This window comes from Callorhinus ursinus, unplaced genomic scaffold (genome assembly GCF_003265705.2).
Source record: "Callorhinus ursinus isolate GAN/ISIS: 27379988/994484 unplaced genomic scaffold, GSC_fseal_2.0 scaffold2, whole genome shotgun sequence".
Lineage (NCBI taxonomy): Eukaryota > Metazoa > Chordata > Mammalia > Carnivora > Otariidae > Callorhinus > Callorhinus ursinus.
In genome coordinates this window covers 58,216,837-58,233,930 of record NW_027397064.1, presented here as the reverse complement: position 1 = coordinate 58,233,930, position 17,094 = coordinate 58,216,837, and the positions used below count along the sequence as shown (strand labels likewise).

The following is a 17,094-nucleotide window of genomic DNA, read 5'->3' as shown; positions in this document are numbered from 1 at the left end:
GTTTCGAGAAAGAACTGCTGTCTGGTGTGCTGTGTGAGGGGGTGCTGTGGGCTGGGCCCGGGGCCTCCACCTCTGGGACAGATAACGCAGAGGTAGGGACTCTTGGCTCCGGACATACCAGAATAAAGGGGAAGGCCCTCCCTAGACGTTAGGACCATTCATCTTGCTCTGCTTCTGGCTCCCAAGGGGTCTGATCCCTACCTGGGTTGGAAGGGTGGGCAGCGACTGTCTGGCAAGGGTCCTTGGTGGGGGGGATCAGAAACAGGTGCTGTGTGACAGAGCGGGGTCTCAGGAACCAAAGGGACTGTGAAGGCTGGCTGAGAGGAGATGAAAGCAGAGCTCAAGGGCAACCGGTATGGGAGACTTGAGTGCCACCCCACACCCAGTTACCTCGCCGGAAGCCTAGAAGACTGAAAGCAGAGACGCTAGGCTTTGCCCCCTCGCCATCGCGGCGATCTGGCCTTCCGGCTTTTGCTCGCCTCCAGGGCGCTCGATCCCCACGCGGAAAAGACGCGGCCAGACACCGGAAAGGGGCCGGAAGGACTCCTCTGTTGGGCTTCACCTGGTCAATCAGTGAGCTCTGGGGGACAGTCCCAAGGCGCCACCTGGGCCCCTCCACAGTCACCCTCACCCGTCGGGCCCATCCACAACGAGAAGCCCCTTCCCTCCTAATGATCCCCAGCTTCTCTCCGCGCCTCAGATGGAAATGCCAAGGGAAGGGCTGGAGGGCTCCGCTGACTCCTTGGAACCCAGGAGCTGGCCGAGTCAAGACCCCCCACCCTAGCCCGACAGTCCTGAGGCCAGGACAGTAAGGGGGCACCTCCAGTGGAACCCTCCGATGAATTCTTCTCCAGGAGAAAGTGGACTTCGAGCAACTAGAACCAGCCTGGCTCCCTCCACCCGGTGGCCCGGAGTCTCACCCCAACCTCAACCCCAGACCCCACAGCCGAGCCAAGGAAGCTCAGGGAAGCTGCGGGGCCCCGTTGGGCTGCTTTGAGCGATTCCCGCTTCCCTCACACTCGCCTTGTGACACTGCTTCCTGCGGGCTGGCCCTCCGCCTTTGGGGGACCCTTTGCAGCGCGCGGTGGGGAGCAAAGCGGGGAAGGCAGTGATCTGTGTTGTGACAAGCACCCATTTTTCAATTGGTGCTGGTTAAAGAGCAGATGCTCCAGGCTCTTCTGACGCCCTTTGGGAAGGGGAGGGGAAGTGGTGGAGGGGCGGTGATGGAGGGAGCCGGGGAAATAGTGGGGGATGGAGCCGGGGACCTCGAGGCCCCATCAGGGCCTGGGATTGGGGCTTTTCCTCTCCCGCAGGTCTCCAGAACCCGGAACGCAAATGGGGGAGATCATTAGCGGGAGCGGACGGGCCTCAAAGCTGAGAGGGAACAGGATTTCCCAGGCTGGGTTCGGCTGCCGCCCGGGTAGGGACCTTCAGGGATTTGGTTTTCCCTGGAGATGTGACTTTGCTAGAGGGGAGGTTTTGGTGGGTTGCTCTTACTCATCCAACTCCGGTGCTGCAGCCAGGGCCCAGCGCCTGAAGCCACAGGCAAAATCTGCTTGGTCAAGCGGATTTTAATATTTTGAGATATTAGCTTATACTAATTTAATAATCTCTTGCTAACAGTTCAAATAGAGAAATTATTAGTTTTAGCTCAACGAAGGCGGTCTTTAGTTAGGCTCTATTATAATTATAAGCGGTTGCACTTTTAAAAAATGTTAATCTCAATATAGGCCTAATTAATGCTGCCTTGTTACTGACAAGTAGTTCATCAAATATCTGATTCAAAGATTTTCATAATGAGTATATTAATTAAACTATGAATAATCTAAAGGTGGTTATATTTAAACAATACCTCATTATAATGATTAAATACTGATTTCGAATATTATGTCTTAACAATTGTCACTTAGAAAACACAACCTTTCCTTATGTATGAGTCTGTAATGGCAAAATGCAATTTTGGGATTTTTTCCCCCTTGTTCAAAAAATGTGAACCTCATTTTAAAACACTTCTGAAATAGGTTACACACAGCTTAATGATTATCAAAATGACTCTTTTCTGCAAAAAAAGACCCCAAAGTGCGCGTACAGCTGCAAACCCAAGAGGGTCAGCATCATTTCACTGTATTCTCTTCTTGATTACAAGCCGGGCCCATCAAACACAACATAATTACAGTAATTTCAGGTTTATTTATTCTAATGCAGTTTCCCCATCTCTCTGGTAATTATGAGCAATTTTTTCGCCCAGGGAATCTTTTTGCATTAACAAAAGAGATAACGCACTGAAAGCCAAATTTGCTGTGCATTGAGAAAAGGGAAAAAAAAATCAAATAGGTGCGAGCTGCCATCTCTGCAATTCTCCGGTACCGGAGCCGGCAAATTGCTTGCAGGTGTATGGAGCAAGCTTGTCAATGGCCAGGCCTCCAAATTAGCAAATGCACAGCGTCGAAGTAGTGAAGACAGTCTTAGCAAAATTGCCAAACAACAGATACCTCTTTAATATCTTCTCTCACACACACTAGCTCTAAAAGGGGCAGGGGTGGGGGGTGTAGGGGCACAAGCAACAGTCCCCAGCCCCCTTCTCACTGGTCTTGGCTTTCATAAGCTTGGGACTGAGTGGTCCTGCAAGTGGTAGTCTCATTGTGCAAGAATCCAGCTTCTAAATCTAGGCAATATTTTAAAAATATGAGATTGGAAACATGTTTATAGTTCACAGCTTTCCTTTTATGTTTTCTTTTTCTTTCTTTCTTTCTGGGATCCAAACCTGGGCTGGGTCAGATGGCTCTTCAGCCTTCCCTATTAGCTAGCTTTAAGAGCTCCAAAAAGTTTAAAAATTCCTCTATCTATATGCACAGAAATACGAATTTATTCTTAGAATCATTTGATGGAGATATTAACTAAATCGCTCCTCTTGAAGAAATTGTCCATTTCTGTCACCAATGGAAAGGTAGGTCTGGGTGCTGGATATAGAACCTGAGATACTTGATCCCAAGAAAAACTGAGAGGAAAGAAGCAACCCAGGTCCCCGGCTATAATTTTTTTTTATCCTGTTATCCATCTCTTTCATTCTGTATCTTTTAAAAACCGATTTCAGAATTCTCTGGGTTTTGTCAAGCCACCGCCTGGGTTAAACATCCTGAAATCACAGGCTAAAGCGAACTTTTCTGTTCCTCATCCCGCACAAGCCAGAGGCACCTCCATCAAATGCAGTACGGAGGGTAAGGGTCTGTCCCTCCCATGACTCAAAGAAACCCTCCTTCGGTCCCCAGCTCCACAGCAGACCCCAACTCCAGTGTAGACAGGCAAACGGCTCTAAAGGGTGCCTTCCCCAGGCTCAAGAAACCTGTCACCCACACCCACTCCTTTGCTACCCCCGCCCTCATTCCCCAACCTTCAGGGATTAACACTTCCTGAAACATCAAGTGTTTTTATAAAAAGGAAAAAAAAATAATCCTGACATCGCTGACAAGAAGTTTTGATGGAAGAATTAGCTGGTGCATACATAATCACTCCCCCACCCTCCTACTCCCGGAGCGGGAGCCACCTCGGCGGGCGCAGCGCAGCCTTCCAACCCTCTGAAAAATGAAACCAGTTTCCACCCTTACCTTCTTCAGTGTCAATTTCAGATAATCTGGACACAATCTTTGCTAGATCAAATCAAAAGGGTCGAAGGCGGCATTTGGCTGGGAGAATGACCGGAAAGAAAAGGCAAAAAAGGGGGGGGGGAGGAGGAGAGAAAAAAAAGAAAAGAAAAATAGGAAATACAAAACCGACCAAACCAGATCAAAACAAAACCAGAAAACCAAAAAGAATCCCCCAGCCCCATCCTCCTATCCTGAGAGTAAAGAGTGGAAAGAGGTCTCCAGGACCAGGCGCCTCCGAGCGCCGCAGGCTTTTTGCAGCGCTGCGCTTGCAGAATAGGACTGAAATTTTCGGCTATATAGCCTCTGTCTTTATAGCTGATGAAAAAAATTGCAGATTATTAGCATAAATGTTTACTCTTCATTACGCTGATGACATTGTGCACTCGAGATCTTGGTAATCTTTGGGAAAATTATGAGTAATTTTTAAAAATTTTAAAGCAGCAGCAGTTACCATGCAATTCAGGCTAATTCTGCGTAGGCTCCGAACGGATATAATTATCGAGGAGTCAAGATGTTATGCTAAAAACTATGCATTGATATTCCCATTTATTATGTACATACAACTTTGACAATGTTGATGCTTGAAATAGCAGGAAATTGTCTTGCGCAAAAATTACAGTCCATATTAGGACATCTGAAATTGCGAAGAATTATATAGTAATTGCAGGCTTTCAGATGGGAGAGCCAGAATGCTCAAACTAGTGCAAATGTGGATAAAATTACAGATCAGAGCAAAAATTAGGGAAAAAGGGGGTCTGGGATTTTTCAGGTTGGCTATAGGATTCCGGAAGTGTCTAATGCCACATGATTGCTGCAGCTTTAGGGGAGACATTCATGCCTCAAATAGCGCCTTGGCCAGGGTGGCTTTAATTGAATTTCTTGGGCTTTTTCTTTTAATAGGGGCAAATGAGAAAATTGGCCACCTAAGGCAAATTTTCACTGTTCTCGTGAACATGTCGAGAAGAGAATCCCTTTCCCCGCGTGCTTGCCTTTCCCGGTTTGGATGCCACGCAAGCCCCGGGCCCCCACCCTAATTGCGGCAACGATCAAGAAAGTGACCGAGCCCGACCTCCCGCACCCTCATCCCGACACTCCTTCCTTTCATATTTCCATTTCTACCCTCCTTCCGTCGGTCCCTTTCCCGGATTCTCGCAAACCCCCTTCACAGAGCAGCCGGGTTGGGCTCAGGAGTTTGCAGGCCGGGGGACGGGAGGCGGGGAGTTGGGTGCGGGAGCAGCCGTCGGATTGAGGAGTTGGTGTGGATACGAGCCTGCTATTTGGAGGCTTTGGGATGAGGAGGGAAGAAGCTGAGGGTTGTCGGGGCCCGCCCCGACAGGTCCCCTAGGCCCTTCTTTGGTCTCTACTGTTCCGGAGATAGCGCCCCCCAGAAACACTCACTCCCCACTTGGGCGGCGCTTCTCTCGAGCGCTGAGACACCCTGCGACTTTAAGAAGCTGAGGCCAGGGCGGCGGAGGGATGGGGCGGGGCGGGGGCTGCCCCGGAGGAGGGGGCGACGCGGCGGCTGCGGGCGGGAGAATCCACCTGGTGTGCGGCCACCTCTCGGAGCATCCTAGACTCGGTCGAGTTCCAGGGCCAGAAGTCCCCATTGTTCCGTGAGCGACGATTTCATTTCTAGGGTGTCTGAGACTCCTGCACCACCAAAAGGAGGGCAGGAACGCGAGTGTGGGAAGCCCGCCATGTTTGCTCCGTACGGGCCCAAGTCGGCCCTCTGGGATGACCCCAGAGCTCTCCAAGTCCAGTCTCTCCCTCCCTCTCGCCTCTTCTCCGTCCCCTAAATTCTAATCTTCTGTCCTGCAGCCCCCGCTTGCCCCACGCAGCTTTCTCCACCTTCCCGGGCTTCACAACTGATCCTCGCCCTCCCCCGCCCCCCAACTCCTTGTGCTGGCCGGACCCCACCCGGGACGCAGCTGGTGGCCCCAGGGCTCCTGAGGATCCCGCAAACGGCCTCCGGACAGTCGCGCAAGCGCGGCCACACTGCCCGCAAATCGCGAAGACTCAGTAGTGTTTGCGGTCTGGCCCGACCCTGAGGACGAGTGAGCGAGCAGTCGGAGTCGGAGCCGGAGGCGGCCCCTGGAAGAAAGGTCTCTAGAGACTGTGCCTGTGTTCTCACGTGGAGGCTCCAAGACCTGCCTGCGCTCTTTCTTTTCGTGAAGTATCTCGTCTCCCCCGCCCCGCCCGGCCCCAGGCCCCAGGGCGGAATGTAACATCTTGTAATGTGGCAATCACTGCCAAACCCGTCCCTGCGAGGGGAGCTCCCGCCAGGGGGGCCTCAGAGCGCTGTGGGGCCTCCGCATCCGCCCCCGCTGGGGTGGCTAAGGGGGGAGGGGGAGGGGCAGCAGGAAAGGCGCTCGGGGCAGACCCCAGGTGGGGAAGGAGGTCCCGGCACAGGGAGGCTTCTCTGGGGCTGTTTTGGGTGTCATGACCCTGCCAGAACGCACCAGTCTCCGGAAAGCCTGGTCGGACAGGGCCAGGGGCGCACGTAACTGGAACCTCAGGATCGCGCCCCATCCCCTGGCTTCTGGGGACCCCAAAATCGAATGCAAGGGAGGTATTTTAGGAGGAAGCGAAGATCTGTGGCTTCGTTCTCAAAGTGGTCTCTGATCCTAAATAGGTTTAAGGCACTGGTGGTCGCTGTTCCTTGGCGGGAAAGGAGCCGGCTTTTGACTTTTGAGCTAGAGCTTGGGACGGGGACGCGGGGGTGGGCTGTGTAGGAGTTGGGGAGTTGCTCCTGGGTTTTACTGTCAGTGAGCACGACTTTTTTTTTGAAAGGCAAGGGGGATTCCTGGTCCCCAAGATCGTTCCCCTTCCAGGGGGCTTCTAACACTGGAGGGGACCATTCCACCACATCTGCACTCCTCCCTTTACCCCTCTTTCCCTCCTCCCTCCCCTCCTACCGCTGAACTGTTTGTAAACAAAGCTCCAGTTTTGCAGCGCACTCTTCGCCCCCATCAAACCTGATACTTCCCCCAAACTCGCCCCACCAGTCTCGGAAATTCTTACACAGGACGGATATTCACAATTTTCACAAGTAATCCTGAAAGAAAGCCGAGGGGAAACCTCCTAAACGGTCCCACATTGCAGCCGCTCTGATTAGGCCCGGGATCCGTTCCCTTTCTTCTCGGCTCTCCCCAGCCCGGGAGCCGCGGGGCGGGCGGCGGGAATTCGGGGCAGCGTGAGGGGGGTGTCTATGCCCCGCGGAGCACCCGGGGCTGGGTGGCCTGCAGCCCTGCGCGCGCTGCGGAGGAGCGGGGGGGGGGGGGGCGGGGGCGGGGCGGGAACGGGAGGAGAAGTGGAAGAGGGCGCGCCCAGGCTGCCAGCCTCGGGAATTGGAACTCAATACCAGCGCTCTGCCAGAGTTCCGAGCAACCCTGCCAGGGGGTGGAGCAGAGAGGGCCGGGCACCCCTCACTCTTCGGCTTCCCTCCCCCCGCTTCCCAGCGCTTGTCATATCCTGTCTCTGGCCTGATATTTCACGCGAGCAAATGGAAGGGGATTACAATGAAGATTTATGTGTGTTCCGAGAGCGACTAGTTTCCCAGTGTAGGGAGCCGTGATCGCCGCTTCCCATTTCCATTTTTCATTCGCGCTTTGGGGAGCGCAGTCCCGCGCGGGGTGGGGGGGAGCGTGTCTGCTAGGCGGCGGGCTGATCACAGGGCTCCGCGTCTCTCGGCGGGCCGTGAGACTGTGAGAAAGACTTGCCAGCTCGTTGCCCCCGACGGGGCTGGAGCCGGCCCCTGCCTCCCCCAGCCGGGCTTTGTTTGTCCCCTCGCTCACCCCTCCCCCTCCCCGCCCCCTCACTTCTGGGACCTGGGCGCATCCTCGCTTTCGTGTCTCTTTGCCCTTCTCGGGGTCTGCGGAAACGCCCCCTTCCTCTGGCCCCTGCACCCTCCTGCTCTCTGCTTCTCGGGCTTCCCGGGGAAAGACGCGCCGTGGCCTGGCGCGACCCCGCCGCCGCCGGGTGCAGGTTCGGTGACTCCAGCGAGTCTGTGGGGCCTCGGCCCACCCCGGAGCTGGGGCCGCCCGCCCTCCCGGCTCCCAGGCTCGCTCATGCCAAGGCCTGTTGCGTGATTCCAACTTGGGCTGACATTCCCTGCCCCGGGCGCTCCGGCGTAGGCCTCTTAATCATCTTGTCTGCTGCAGATCCTCGACACCAGCCAATTTACTGCCCCGTCTCTCCTCGCTGGTTTCAGGAGGGGGAGGGGAGTGCGCGCAAAGGAGGGGAGGGCACATTCAACCGCAGGAGGAAGGCTGGCACCAGCTACTGGCACTCAAAGAAAACCACGGAATTTGGAGCTGGGGGATGGGGGTCTGCTAGGCAGCGGCTGCTTAGAGAAGCTAGAATCACGGGGTCAATGAGCTTCAGCTCAGGCCTTCCTAGCCTGGGAAAACAATGCAGGAATGTGAATGGACACTGGATTTGTAACCTCCCTGTCTTTCCCAGAGCCCCACTCCCTGACCACACTCTGTTGTAAGCTAGACTCCATGCAGGGCCCAAAACTATCTGGCCAGAAAAGACAGGATTTGTGTCAGGATGATGCCACTGAACCTGGAAAGTCACCCCCATCTCTTGTCTGCTTTTTGGCAGAGGTGATCTGAAGACATGCAAGGATGGCCTGAATAGCCATCCTAGAGGAGAGGAGGCCTGGATCTGGCTAAGCACGGCTCTCTGGCCTGCCCCTAAATTCCTGTCCAGTAGAGGCTGGTCCCTTCAGGGGGATGGCTGAGGTTCAGGTTCTCATGTAAGAAGGGCTTCGAGCTCTCTCAGCTCTAGAGTGCTACTCTCCCACAGGAGGGAAGCTGGAAAGGCCTCGGGGTAAGTCTGGGCCTCATAATCACAGGCACGAGTAAAGCCTCCTTGTTTGGGGGGCATTGGGACAAAACAATGTGCTACTAATAGCAAAAATGAGTGCTTACCATGTGCCAGGCACTGTGTTACATCATTGTCTCATTATATGCTCACAAAAACTCTGAGATAGCTGTTATTCTTTCTCCATTTTATAGATCTGCAAACTGCAGCACAGAGAGGTTAAGGTGGGTAGCCCAAAGTCACAGAATCAGTGATGAAAACTAAGATGCTTCTGTCGTAGGCCTCAGTGCTTTGAAGGAAAGGGACTTTTAGTTCAGGCCTGCATTACCCACCTACCCCTGGCCTTTGCAGAGAATGACAGAAAGTAGGGTCACTTCCCACACTGGAAGCTGGTTGGGTGGGACCCCAGGTAGAAGGCAGAGCTGAATGGTGTGTGGGCCTTTCCCCTCAGAGAATGTGAGGTGGAAGGGTGCCACTCCCACAGCAAAGTGCATCAGTCTCTGTGTGAGTGTGCCTGTATGCATGAGTGTGCCTATGGGGGTTTGTGTATCAGTGTATGTGAAGATGTGCGGGCATGAATGCGTGTGTGACTCAGTAGGAGCGTGTGACTGTGAGTGTGTGTACGAGTGAGAGTATGTGATAGTACAGATGTGACTGTAAGAGTCACAGTGTGTGATTGTATGTGTTAGCGCAGCCCTGTGTGCCGGGGTCGCCCTACATTCCAGAGCAGCCAACCGAGTTTCCCGAGGGCCAGGGTGACTCACCGAGTTCTCAGCTCAGCCGGCCCCAGAAGGACCACAGGGCAGAGGGGAGGGTCCAATGTAGGGGTCTGACCCCGGCTTCGGCAGCGCTCAGGCTGCGCCTGCAGGTCCCCCGCGGCGGCTCGGAAGCGCTGCCTGGCCGGCACCACCGGTGCGGGGGCGGCAGAGACCGCCCAGGCTTGGGCCAGTGGCGCCGGCGCTGGAGGGGCCCGGCGGGCGGAGGCTGCATCCGCCTCGGCGCTGAGTGACTCACCGCGCCTCGAGCTGGCAAAGCCCGCGCCAAGACTCGAGTGCCCGCAGAGCGTGAACGTTTCCGGGAGGCCCGCGCCGAGCGCGCCTGTTCCCGCCTCGCCGCACCTCACCGCTCTCGCAGCTTCTGAAAGATGTGTCACTCTTGGCCGGCCAGGTTCCCCGCCCGCGCTGAGGCTCGAGGTTCCAGGTCATGACACCAAGGAACAAGCGCACACATCCAATGAAAACAATAATTTATTTAAATAATCTCTTCATATTGTAAAATCAACATTAAGAGCATGTTGTTTTCATAATAAATAACCCCAAAATACCTTTCACTTCGAGAACAAAGACTTTAGGATAAGATAAAACAAAACCAAATCAGTAGCTTAGTTTGAGAAAAATTTCAAAGGGAAAAATAAAATGGAGGGGTTGCTGAGGTCACTGCTAAACCGCAGTTTTCACAAGTGGGGGTTTACAAAAAAGTCTGAAAAGACGAGTATTTTTATACAAATAAATCAGTGGGAAAATCTGCACAGACACCTTTATTTACAAACTATGTCGAAGTCCAGCCTAATAATCCTGAATAGGTTTTAAAAAAGATAATTTAAACACATTTTTTTTGCAGTGTCCGCATATTAAAAAATCATTTTTTCCCCAACATCAAAATGAGGTCATCCGCAAAGGCACCTAAACTTTTAAAAAAATAAAAATAAAAAAACTCCACTGGTGATGGAAGAGGAGAGAGCTAAGGGAGCGTTCCTGGGGGAGATCTAAGGCGGGGCAGAGTGGGGCTCCAAGGGCTGGAGACAGCAGGGCAGAAAAAAAGCGGCGGGCCGCCCGGGTCACGGGGGCGTGTGGGGGAGGGCGCGCAGGCCGGGGAGGTCAGTCAGCCCAGCCGACTCAAGCTGGGCCTGGGGGCGGGCGCGGAGAAAGGAGCCTCAGAGCACCCTGGAAGCCTCGCGGGCGGGGGAGGCGTCCCTTCCCCCGGACTCAGCTCGTGCCCCGCGGCGAGGAAGGCGCCCGACCGCCTTGCGGGGCGCGGAGAGGAGGGGGAGGCATGTCCGAGGCAGGGCTCAGGTCGGAGAGGCGGCCAACGCGGGCGGCCTTGGCGGGGGGCCTCGAAGAACCTTCCAGTTCCCGGCCGTTAGGTGGCCGCGCTAGGGAGCAGGGCCCGTGGCAGGCCATCCCGGACCGCTCCTCCCTGAAGGTGGGAGGCGTCCGCGGGCCAGCTGGAGGGACCCTCTGGCTCTTGGGGCGAGCCCTGAGGATCACCGGTCTCTGCTCTCTCAGTCTCTGGCGCAGTCTCCCTCGGGTTAGAAAATCGTCCCCGCGCTCACCGGGGCGCCCCCGCCGCCGCCGTGGTGGTGGTGGTGGTGGTGGTGGTGGTGATGGTGGTGCGGCTGCGGGGTCTGCGTTGGGTGCAGCAGCGGCGCGGCGGCCTGCAGGTGTGAGGCAGGGCCCGAGGCCTGGTGGTACCACGGGTAGTTGCCCAGGAAAGCCGAGGCCGCGCTGCTCGGGCTGGAGCCGGAGCTGCCCGCGCCGCTGCCGCCGCTGCCCGGGCCGCCGCCGCTCCCCATCCGCTGCGGCGCGCTGAAGTCCCAGGAGGCCGGCGCCGACACCGGCGGCGAAGCACAAGGTGGCGAGGTGCTGGCCCCAGGGTGCTGTTCCGAAGGGATCTCACCGCTTTTCCACATCTTCTTGAACTTGGACCGGCGGTTCTGGAACCAGATTTTGACCTTTGTGGAAAAGGGACCCGAGCGTTAGTGCAAGAACCTGGATCTGGGGCAGGGGAGGGGAGGAGGCAAGCACGCTGGGCAGGTAAGCGGATCACGTGCCAAGGCCTCGGAGGCTGGGATGGCTCCCAGTCTATTGGGAGGTAATCTCAGAAAGTCGGAGACAGCTGGTTGTGGGTGCACCGTGGTGATGGTGACAGGGGGAGAGGGTCAGGAGGGCCCATTATTTTACCCGCTTAATCAGTTTCTCGCGGAAAGACTGTGAAAGCGGATTTCTGCCCACCCCGGTCCTTTCGTTTTCTCACACGCCGCGCCCCCCCAGCCCCCGCGGGGATTGCAGCTTCACGCGTAGAAGTTCAGGCCGCCCAAGGCGCGGGCCTCGTAATCCTTAAAATTACTTTAAAAACACTTTTTAAAAACGTTGTCCTGACCCCGCCTGCTTCCCAGCCATCCCAGGCCAGCGCGCTCCTCGTTCCCCTCCAGACCGGGAGCCCTCACCTGAGTCTGGGTGAGGCCCAGAGATGCCGCCAGCTCCGCTCGCTCGGGGAGGGCCAGGTATTGAGTCTTTTGGAAACGCCTCTGAAGAGCCGCCAGCTGGAAACTGGAGTAGATGGTGCGGGGTTTCCGGACTTTCTTTGGCTTCCCATTCACTATCCGGATTTCAGGCTCGAGGTCCTCTTTCTCTGCAACGCAACGCAGTCGTGAGAACAGCATAACCAGGGGGCCCCAAACAGTTCCCGCTGGGCGTAAGGGCCTGGCGTGGGACTTGGCCTGAGCCGGGAAGCGGGTTCTTGGAGACGTAGCCGGGCGCTCAGACTCAACTTCGCTAAGTGCGGACTCGAGCCGCCATGGAACCCGGGAGCTGGATTCTCCGGGAAGGGGAAGAAGGAGCCAACCGGAGAGAAAGAAGGAGCAGGTGGTAAGGAAATGGGGTTACCATGAAGCATGCACCGCGCGGCCACTTGGTCCCTCAAGGCCACCCGGTCCCACCAGCCGAGCACCGAAGGACGTACCCAGTGACCCCCCCCCCCCCCCGCAGATTGGTGGTTGAGAACGGTAAAAGGCGCAGGGCGGGCAAGGAGCAGGCAGTGTAAACGGCCAGGGTTCCGGATGGATCCCCGCCCCAAACAATTTTATCCCACCCATCCCAGTAACTAGACTGACTTGTCACCCATGACGCCAGCGTTCGTTGTGCGTACCAGGTTCGTTGTTGGCCGGGGAAGAACTGGTCCCGTAGGGTGCGTAGGAGGTGTAGGCGGCGGTGTAGCCCAGGTCGTAGCCGCTCTTGGCCGAATAAGGGACGTTGTTGAGGCCGCTGGCGTGGTACTGGTAGGAACCCATGTGCGCGTAGGGCGAGCCCCCACTGCCGCCGCCGCCCGCCGGGTGCTGCTGGTTGGTGTAGTAGCTGCTGTCCGTAGCTGTGGATACCGGGAGTGTGGGCGACTCCTGGGGCTTGTGGAGGCTGCTGCCGTTGCTGCCGCCGGGGCCAGCGCCGCCACCGCTGGGGGGCTGCTGGTGCTGGTGGTACGTGCTGGAGGCCGTGATCTGGGTTGAGTGCATATCAGCCACCAGACTGTCAAAGACTCCAGTCATCCTGGCCCGGGACGGGAAAGAGCAGCGGTGGTGGGCGCGAGGGGGGAAGCGAGGCGCCTCCTCCGTCTCTCCCTGTCCCCTCCAGCAGTCAATGTAATTACGGGGGGTGAGGGAGGGTGGGGAGGAAAACAAGAAATGTGGCAACCGTCTGGGCAACTCCTCCTCCGGGGGAGGCGATCACCGTGCCCTGCTCGGGACAGCTGCCGCCGGCCGCATCCTCTCTCCGCCTCTCTACCCGCTCGGCTTCTTGCCCAGCGCCGGCTCGGGCGGGGGGCGGGCCGTGGAGGGGACAGGGGTGGCGGGGCCAGGCCAGGGCTCCGGGAGGCGGGAGCAGGTAAGCAGCCCAGAGCGGCCTTACGATTGTCTGCGGGGCGGGTTCGGGCAGGGTGGGCATTTAACACTCGTCACGTGAGCGCAGGCGACGTCACCTAGCAACAGCCAATCCCAAGGGCCGGGCCGCGGGGCTACGGGCGCTTGGGGACGCCCGGCCGGGGGGCTGGTGACACAGGGCGGGCGCTGCGGCTGCTGTGGTTGCGGGTGCAGACAGGCCGCTGCTGAATGTGAGCAACGAGGCGAGGGATTGGGGAAGGGGCGCGGTGGGAAGTCAGGGTGGCCAGCAGCAGTAGGACCGAAGGCGTGAGGACGGAGATTGGCTCAGAGGAAGAAGACATGGGGTCTCCCATCCCATTCTGTGTTCAAGTGCCAACCAGTTCCAATGATTCGTATCTTCCTGTCCGAGGTCAGCGTTCAAACATTAATCTAAGCGGTGCCCAGAGTCGGGCCGGGTCTAGCTCCGCTTTGCCTCGAAGTGTCTGGCAGTTACTCTTGTCAGTCATTCGGCACTTGACAAAGTCAATTGATTTAAATTATCCATAAACCACGTATAATAATACCTACTTCCTCATACTTGCTAACCAACCCACAGGAATATTAGGCAATTAATTAGATAATGTTTAAACGATTTTTTCTTGTTGCTTGCGTGAAAAGCTATATAAATTCAAAAGTATTCTTATTAATGATATATTTGAAACCATATTTTCCTTGTACTTTCCTGATAGGACAAGACTTGGAGCAATTATGTATATTTGATGGTTAAGTGACAGGCCAAAAGCGATCCCGGGAATTTCCTCTCTAGGTTGGAATGCTAGATCAGATTGACCAGATGGCCTTCAAAGTTCGTTCTAATTCTAAATTCCATATTTTTACGACAAAGAAGTGGCCTAATACTTAGGTGAGAGAGTCTTCTCGATGCTACAAGTCTTGGTAAGCTTACAGAAACAGAAAAAGTTTTATCTCAAGCACTTAACCCTATTTTACAGTTCTTTCAGTTTAGGACCCTGTTTCGTCCTGTCATTGCAATTCCTTCTTCTTTTAAATCTGAAGTGGTGATTTCCCCTATATCAGTATTTCCTAGTGGTTGGGGACGGTGGCCCGGAGTTGAGGGACACTCGCCTTATTGGACTCCCCAAATCCGCAGTTCCCGCGGCAGTGCTTGCCTTGTGGCGCCACCTGCTGGAGGTGTGCGTGGTTGCAGCGGGCCCAGTAGACGGTCTAATAACGCGGAGGCGCCAGTCTCTGAAACCCCCCAAAAGAACAAAATAGTAATTAAAAGCCACAAAATTGTGCTAGTGCGAGCCATCTGAAGCACCCCTTCCTAAAGACATAACATGTCGCTGAAAGAACTTGTTTCAACAACTGCCTAATGGAAAACAAGTTGGTACTTTGAAAAATATGATCTTGGTCTTCTTCCTCAGAAAAAGCAAGTGTGTAATTAAAACTCCAGCATCCACACCTCACTCTCTGCGGAATAATGAGGAAGGTAATCCACCCTCAAATCTGCCTGGATTTAGTTCCCAGCCTTCCTTTTGGTTAAGGAAGGCCCCTTGATGGAGGCTGGTGAACTAGTTAGAAACGCTTTGGGAGGTGGGGCTCTCACCACCCAAGGGACTGCCTTGGCTTACCGCTGTGCTCAGCCTGCTGCTTTTAGGCCCCAGTTACAAAACTAATCTCTAGATATTTTATCAATATTGCCTTTTGGTATCTTGACTCCAAATTCCAAGAGTTTCTGTTACCACAGTGGTAGCTGCTTTGGCCTGATATAGAAATTCCCCCGCCCCCCAAATGAAATATAAAAGAAATTAATTGCCCTAGTTTTGCCTTCTCTTTGCTCCTTTGTTCCCACTCCAAGCATGTCCTCTAGGTTTTTTCACGGTGGCAAGTTTATTGTATTTTGTTATCTATGAGAACCTCCATTAACAACCTAAAGTCTAGGTCAGCTGAGGTCTGGAAAATGGAATCTTCCTGGAAGGAAATATGATTCCAGTTTCCCTTTAACTGGAAAATAAGGGACTGTATGTGTATATGGGAAAAAAGACCAGAGGCAATGAACAAGGAGATAGAGCAAGAGCGAGGGAACCAGAGAGGCATTTGGAGAATAAAGTAAAGACTTGAAATATGAAATCTGATAATCCAGACACAGAACTGGTTTGCCCCAACGATCTGGTCACCACATCACAATATCCTGATGATTTCCTCATTTTGGTCTAAAGTCAGGGAGACAGTACCCTAGGGAATGGACACATTCGTCCACAGTTCAGAGCAGAGGGATGCCCCTCTCCACAGTGATCTGAGAAGGGTAGAGGGACACCTCTGTGTGGCCACCCTCCCTCCGCCTCAGAGCAGTCTCCTTCCCCCTTTCTGATTTTGGTTTTCTCGGTGGCAGGGGCATTCTTTTACTCTCTGGGCAACTAGAGAAGAATGGGGGAAGTAGGGGAGCTCAGTGTTTTTGCTCTGGCCTCCTACATCCCAGTCCCTTTGCTTAAGATATTCCTGCTTTGAATCCTGTGCCCATCAGTTGCTGCTGCGGCACTTTATCAGGTCACGGGGTCCCGCCGTGTCCTCCCAGGAGAGCCTCGAGGTAACCTTTGCCAGACATGGGCGGAATCAATCACCGCTCCCATTGTACAGAGGAACACTAAAGGTAGAGGGTAGAAAGGACATTCTTTGAGTCGGGTACCCCTCCTTTCTCTGTTGCTGTAGTGCAAATCACTGGGTATTTACTCTGAGCTTTGGTGAACAGCTGGAGATCAGATCTTCCACTCCTTGTTTTAAGCCCCTGACCTACTGTTGCCCTGGGCTTCGCCTGGCCCAATGCACTGCCTTTGCTCTACCACTGGGCGTCCTCCATTACACTGAGGGGTCCAGTGGGGGAGAGGATGCCCCCCGGTCAGGAGGGAGCGCGGGGTGCCCTCCCTGCGCAGAGGGATAGGCTTATTCGCACTCTTCTGCTCTCCTGGGGGGGGGGGGTGTCACATGCACTGTTACTGGACTGTCCCTTGTCCCCACTTTGCACTTTCCCATAGAGGGTCCTGGGGACGCGGGTTTCTTGGCCATTGGTCCTAGAGGCATTCTTTCGTGTTTTTGTCCCCCTAGAAGTTCTAGGAGTCTGAGCTTTTGAATTTCTTTTGGGTTCGTTCTAGAACTCAAAGACGTTGGGATAAGTTGGGAGTTTATGGGAGCCTCCTATCTCCACCTTTCCAGGACCATACTGGCCTGCTCTTGTCCCTTCTTCATTGGCCATTGCATCTTCTTGGGGACGTTTGCCCAATCCTTTCGCATTGCTAGTGTCCTCAACTTGCCCCCGCATCCCTAACAGAGACTCCAGGGATTCCGGGTGCGGTCAGTTCCTCACAGCCCCTTTGGCCCTTAAGCAGATGGGATCTCTGACTCCGGGGTCTGCCTACTTGGACCCCACTTTTTTCCTTGGCGTAAACTCCGCGAGAGCGCATAACGGAAACACACCCATTGCTGAAGTGGGGACCTTGAGAAATCCTTTAGGGACACCTAGCAAAGACGTCATTTGAACTCAGGTCTGGGCCCTAGAGGCAAGGCCGCTTCGCGCTGGGTCTTTGGCCTGGGGCTCACGGGGGAAGGCCGTACTACCCCACCTTTCCTGCGCCAGGTGCTTTGAGCAGAGCGCAATGGGGCGGGTGGGAAGGGGGCACTGACAGTCCCGAACACACCCCTCCGGCCAGGAGCAGACCGGAAGGAGAGTGTTCTCCCAGAGACTAGCAGGAGCGCGGGCATTGAGTGGGAGGGATCACTGGGCGACCCAGGAAGATGCCGGAACAGATTCGAGGGTCAACCCCGAGGACCGGAGGCGGGAGCCCCTGGCCCTGCTCGCCAACCCGAGACCCTGCTGTTTCCGCCTAGATTACCTTTCTATCTGCTGGTGTGAGTAAAGCAAAAGGCTTTGAACGCGAACGAGCCTTCTGCCTTCTAGGTCTTACTCCCTCCCCGCTC

At 55.1% G+C, this 17,094-nt stretch overlaps 1 protein-coding gene across 1 annotated transcript; it reads right to left on the bottom strand.

Moving 5' to 3' along the window:
- Nucleotides 1–10,681: 10,681 nt before the first annotated feature.
- DLX2 (distal-less homeobox 2) lies at nucleotides 10,682–12,927 on the bottom strand. The gene is made up of 3 exons (XM_025887786.2): nucleotides 12,399–12,927; nucleotides 11,698–11,882; nucleotides 10,682–11,202 (listed from the first exon to the last, which is right to left on the bottom strand). The coding sequence occupies exons 1-3, from the start codon at nucleotides 12,790–12,792 to the stop codon at nucleotides 10,780–10,782; spliced, it is 1,002 nt and encodes a 333-aa protein (XP_025743571.1). The 5' UTR covers nucleotides 12,793–12,927; the 3' UTR covers nucleotides 10,682–10,779.
- Between the last annotated feature and the right edge of the window lie 4,167 nt (nucleotides 12,928–17,094).

Coding starts and splice junctions, on each gene's coding strand:
- DLX2 (XM_025887786.2), bottom strand. CDS start 12,792: ATGACTGGAGTCTTTGACAGTCTGGTGGCTGATATGCACTCAACCCAG. Junction 11,883..12,398: donor CCCGGCCAACAACGAACCTG/GTACGCACAACG, acceptor GTTGCGTTGCAG/AGAAAGAGGACCTCGAGCCT. Junction 11,203..11,697: donor TGGGCCTCACCCAGACTCAG/GTGAGGGCTCCC, acceptor TTTTCCACAAAG/GTCAAAATCTGGTTCCAGAA.